The sequence below is a fragment of the Numida meleagris genome, chromosome 1, assembly GCF_002078875.1.
Source record: "Numida meleagris isolate 19003 breed g44 Domestic line chromosome 1, NumMel1.0, whole genome shotgun sequence".
NCBI classification, from domain to species: domain Eukaryota; kingdom Metazoa; phylum Chordata; class Aves; order Galliformes; family Numididae; genus Numida; species Numida meleagris.
Window position 1 is genome coordinate 151,634,376 of NC_034409.1, and position 5,024 is coordinate 151,639,399.

The 5,024-nt window shown below is 52.7% G+C and overlaps 1 protein-coding gene across 1 annotated transcript in view; it reads left to right on the plus strand.

Moving 5' to 3' along the window:
* POU4F1 (POU class 4 homeobox 1) overlaps positions 1 to 716 on the plus strand; it is a 2,093-nt gene extending 1,377 nt beyond the window's left edge. Inside the window, exon 2 of the mRNA XM_021392446.1 lies at positions 1 to 716. This exon is cut by the window's left edge and continues 404 nt beyond it. Within this exon, the coding sequence (XP_021248121.1) occupies positions 1 to 682 (682 nt within the window). The 3' untranslated portion in view covers positions 683 to 716.

Genomic DNA, 5,024 nt, shown 5'->3' on the forward strand with positions numbered 1-5,024 from the left:
CGGAGGCGGCGGCCTCATCTCCAGCTCGGCGCACCCGCACCCGCACATGCACGGCCTGGGCCACCTCTCGCACCCGGCCGCCATGAACATGCCGTCGGGGCTGCCGCACCCGGGGCTGGTGGCCGCGCACCACGGCGCGGCGGGGCAGGTGGCCTCGGCGGCGGCCGTGGTGGGGGCGGCGGGGCTGGCCTCCATCTGCGACTCGGACACGGACCCGCGGGAGCTGGAGGCCTTCGCCGAGCGCTTCAAGCAGCGCCGCATCAAGCTGGGGGTGACCCAGGCCGACGTGGGCTCGGCGCTGGCCAACCTGAAGATCCCGGGCGTGGGCTCACTCAGCCAGAGCACCATCTGCCGCTTCGAGTCGCTGACGCTGTCGCACAACAACATGATCGCCCTCAAGCCCATCCTGCAGGCCTGGCTGGAGGAGGCCGAGGGGGCCCAGCGGGAAAAAATGAACAAGCCCGAGCTCTTCAACGGGGGCGAGAAGAAGCGCAAGCGGACTTCCATCGCCGCCCCGGAGAAGCGCTCCCTGGAGGCGTACTTCGCCGTCCAGCCCCGGCCCTCCTCCGAGAAGATCGCTGCCATCGCCGAGAAATTGGACCTCAAAAAGAACGTGGTGCGGGTTTGGTTTTGCAACCAGAGACAGAAGCAGAAACGGATGAAATTTTCCGCCACCTATTAGGGGGAGGGGTCGGGGAGGGGCGCGGGGGGACCGAGGGACGGTGCCGGAGTGACTGCGGGGAGCGGAGGGGGGAACGGGGCAGCGCCGTCGATGATTCGCACCGAGAGGCGCCGGGACGGCCCCAGAGGAAGGAGGGGGGGGGGGCTCAGACTGCCGCGGGGCCGCAGCCCCGTCCCCTCTGCCCCCTTCCAAACCCTCCCCCCCTCCCCCGCCCCGGCAGAAGGAACAGCACCGCCACGCACCGACGGTACCGCGGCAGCCACGAACCCGGCACCGAGTCCCAGCTTTCAGCAGGAAAACAAAACCGAGCCACGACCCGAGGGCGGAACTGTCGGTGACGATGCTACGTTTGCTTTGGTTTGGGCCTCTTTTCATTACTTTGGTTTCTTTCCCTTTTCCCTTTGCTTGAGAGATGAGGACGGCGGTGCTTTGGTGGGGAAGGGAGGGCCGGTTGGGTCGGGGATGGATTTCGTGGGTTTGGATTTATTTTTATTAATTAATTTATTAATTTATTATTATTTTTTTCCTCGAATGCGCTTTTTTCGCGAGGCTTTGCCCATGGCTCTGTCTGCGCTGAGCGCTGCGAGCCGCCGCGCCCCTTTGTGCGATTCCCTCCTCCCTGCGTTCCCCCGGCCCCGGTCCCTGCGGGATAGGGCTGCCGTGGGGGGAGCTGGGGGGGTCCACCCGAGGGGTGCGCGCAGCTCCGTGCGGCCGCGGCTCTGCCCGCCCCTAACCCCCTCCCTCCGCTCCCATCCGGTCCCACTGTGTTGGGGCAGGGACGGCCCTGGAGTGCTGCCCCCGCGTCCCTCCAGGGGTTTGGGGACCATCGCACCGGGGGTGGAAGGGGAGGGAGAGGAACGAGGAGGCAGAGTGGCGTTTGTTTCCGAGGGGCTGCGGGCAAAAGGAGCAAGCTAATTTGCGCTGAAAAGTCGTTTATTGGGAGTAACAGCCGCTGGGTAGAGGATGGGATTTGGTGTTGGGGGGGTGAAGGGGTTGGGGGGGGGGGATCCGTTTGCACTGTGACAGCCTCCCGGACTGCAGGCGGTCGTATTCTGCAATCCCGATGCTGACACCAACAGTCAGGGTGCAGCGTTACGTGATTGAAAAAGTAAAAGAAAACGGAAGGATCAGACCTCGTTAGGTAGAACTGCTCGAAGGAGCCGGGACAGGGGCCGGCTGCTCGAGTCTGAGCAGGCGGGAGCCTCTGAAAACAACCCTCCCCCCCTCTTCCAATTTAAAACAAAACAAACAATAGCCTGAAATCGTGCATGCCCCGAACGAGGAAAAGAGGAAACAAGGCACAGAGAGAGCCGTGATAGAGCTTCGGCGTTATTTATTTATTTAACTATTTATTTTATTATTATTATTATTAATATTAATATTATGATGATTATGATTTGGTGTATCATTGTTTGCAGCGCAAACATTCTATGCATTCTGAAACTGAGCACTAACTAGAATAGCGTCTGGTAGAACCTTTGTGGATGGTGTGATCTCACAGTCTGACTGCCTGTTTTCACCGGGGACACCAACATTCTTGTCACGTTCTTGTATTTAGATTTAAAAGAGGAAAAAAAAAATTAAACAAAAAATAGAAAAAAAAAAAAGGAGAGCGAGAGAGAGAGAGAGAGAGAAGAAAGACGATTGTAAATATTTTCTTTAATGCACAGAAAACAAACGAACAAACCAACGAAAAGGTTACAAACTGCAACCACGTGTGGATCCTGAGATGTCTCACGAATACGCTGTCCGTGTGCGTCTGCTGAGCTTTCTCCTTGGTTGTGTCTTTACTCCGTTCCTTTCATTTCTATCAGAAATATTTCTGTACGCCAAAATACAACGGGGAGATGCGTCCCAGCATACTTACACATAGAACAAAACGTGAAAACAGAATAGATGTTGTTATTGGGTGCGTTGAAAAAAATAATACTAATAATAATATTTCCGAGACACGGCTGCTAAATTGAAGGTACGGCCGTGGGCCGATGGGAGTAATTCTACCAAAAAGAAAATAGTGAGAGATGTATTTTTCTGCTAAATCCAGAAATCCTTACTTTGAGATAGCTCTTATGTGAAAATCGGTGCTCCGAATAAAATGAACTATATATTAATTAGCTGCGTGTGTTTCTTGGAGTTTATTCTATAACTGCAGAATATAAATCAAAGTTAAAAAAAAAAAGAAAAGAAAAGAAAAAAATTTAAGAGGGACTTCCGAAGTATTTCTTTTCGGTTCGCTGGAAAGGATTATGCACCTGCAAAAATATGTATAGAGAAGGGAAGCGTGGGTGGTTTCAGGCGACGCGTTGTTCCGACGGGCCTAATTGCACTGAACGATGTAACGAAATGCTTTATTTTTGTTTGGGGGTTAATAAAGACGAGAATCCCGAGCCGATCTCTCCTCGCGCTGTACGCGCCTACGGGGCCCGCCCGCCGGGAGCGCGCAGGACGATGCCACCTCCCGCCCCGTGCCCCGAGCGCTGCGCTGCGCTGCGCTGCGCCCGAGCGGACCCGACCGCGACGCCGCGCAACGGCCGGGATGGTGGGTTCTTCCGCAGAGAGGCACGTTTTAGCCAAATCTTTTTCATTTCGCCGGTAAATCTGTGAATCGAGACACGTGATGTTCGGAACAGAATGATGCGTTCGGAAAAAAAAAAAAAAAAAAACAATAATAATAATAATAATAAAAAAGAGCTGTGATTTTGGGACAACTGTTGATGTTACAAAATAAGCACTGAGGGTATTTTTAAAAAGCATAGATCTCGTCCACCGGAATCGACCTCTTTCTGTTGTTGTTAACTTGAAATGTCATCGGAATTTTTAATAAATGCATTTGTAAAAATATTATTTTATAGAAAAGTATTACCGGGTATCATTTTTTTGGAGAGTCAGGAATGAGCAAATAAAATTAATTACAAACGTTGTTTTTTTTTTCCTTTTTTTTTCTTTCTTTTTTTTTTCTTTTTTTTCCATCTGCCCCAGAGAATTCCACTGTTACGAGCGATGCCACATTTGTATATACGGTGCTGAGCAATGTATGTATCGAGAAGTGAAGGAGTTGTTTTTTGTAATCGCTGCAGTCCTTATCGGGTACAAAGGAGAAATAATATGTGAATAAAACAGATCGTGAAAATAAAAGCTTTGCAGAGTTTCCTATTTTTCACAGTAGGAAACTGTGCAAAACCAGAACGCTCTGCTTTTGTCGGATCAATCTGAATGTTTCATTAAAAAGAAAAAAAAAAAAAATCCCACGAAATACCGACGAGGCCTTTTAAATAAACGCCTCGCTGCAAATATCTCAGGAAAATAAATTCCAAAAAACAAAAGTGCCTATAGGCATGTTCACAGGGACGGGCTTCGGGAGGCTAAAACTTTTGCTCCCGAAGAACGACGCAAAGCTGAGGCCAAGTGCCGCACGGGCGCTGCCTCTCGCTCCCCGCAGGCGCAGCGCAGCGCTCCCGGAGCCGCGTGTTCGATTCCCCCTCCCGGCGCGGGGGCTCCCGCCGCCCCCCTCCCCTCCGCGGTCCCGTAAGAGCCGGCCCCGGCTCCCGGAATGCCTCCTCCGCGCTTTGCTTTCCGATGCTTTCAACTTAGATTAGGCCGTCATAAGTGAGTAACAGACACCCACTGCCACGGCCGTATTGATTTTTGCTCTCCTGCGATACTAAGGCTAATTCGGCCCCGCTTCAACAAGTCCGGCGCTCCCCAGAAGGGAGCGGAGCCCCCGCAGCACGGCCCGACGCGTGCCCCTTCCTCCGAGCCAGGGATAGGTCCGTCCAGAGCTAATTGCTGCAACTCGGACGGACCTGATAGCGTAGAGCTCGATGCACCGCCGCTGCCCCGAGCTCTGGCTGGCGTTTCCCAAACGATTCTCAATCCCTGCAGTTACTTATGCCTCGGTTTTCAGCGGCGCTATTTTTTAAAGCCTTGTTGTATTTACCTGCTGACTCCAAAGAGGAGAGCAGCCTAATTGATTCTAACGGATCGGCTGCAGAATTCCAACCCGCGCGGGAACTCGCTCCCACCTGCGAGACAGGCCGGTTATTAGCGGCAATGACGCTATTTCGGAGCTGATGGAACACCCGGGCCCGGCCCGGCCCCGCACCTCCCGCACCCACTGCGGCCGCGCTGCCGCAAACACCATTACGGAGCCGCCCTGAATAATTCATGCGCTGAGATTTGGAAAATTAATAAAATGAATTATAACAAGAGGCTAATTAAAAACTTTAGTAATTGTTGTCAAGACAGCTTGATGGGAGGCGTGCTGCACGACCCCCCTCCCTTCCCCTTCTTCCCTCTCTCCTACCCGCTTTTGGAAAACATTTTTTCTTCTTTGCATTCCACC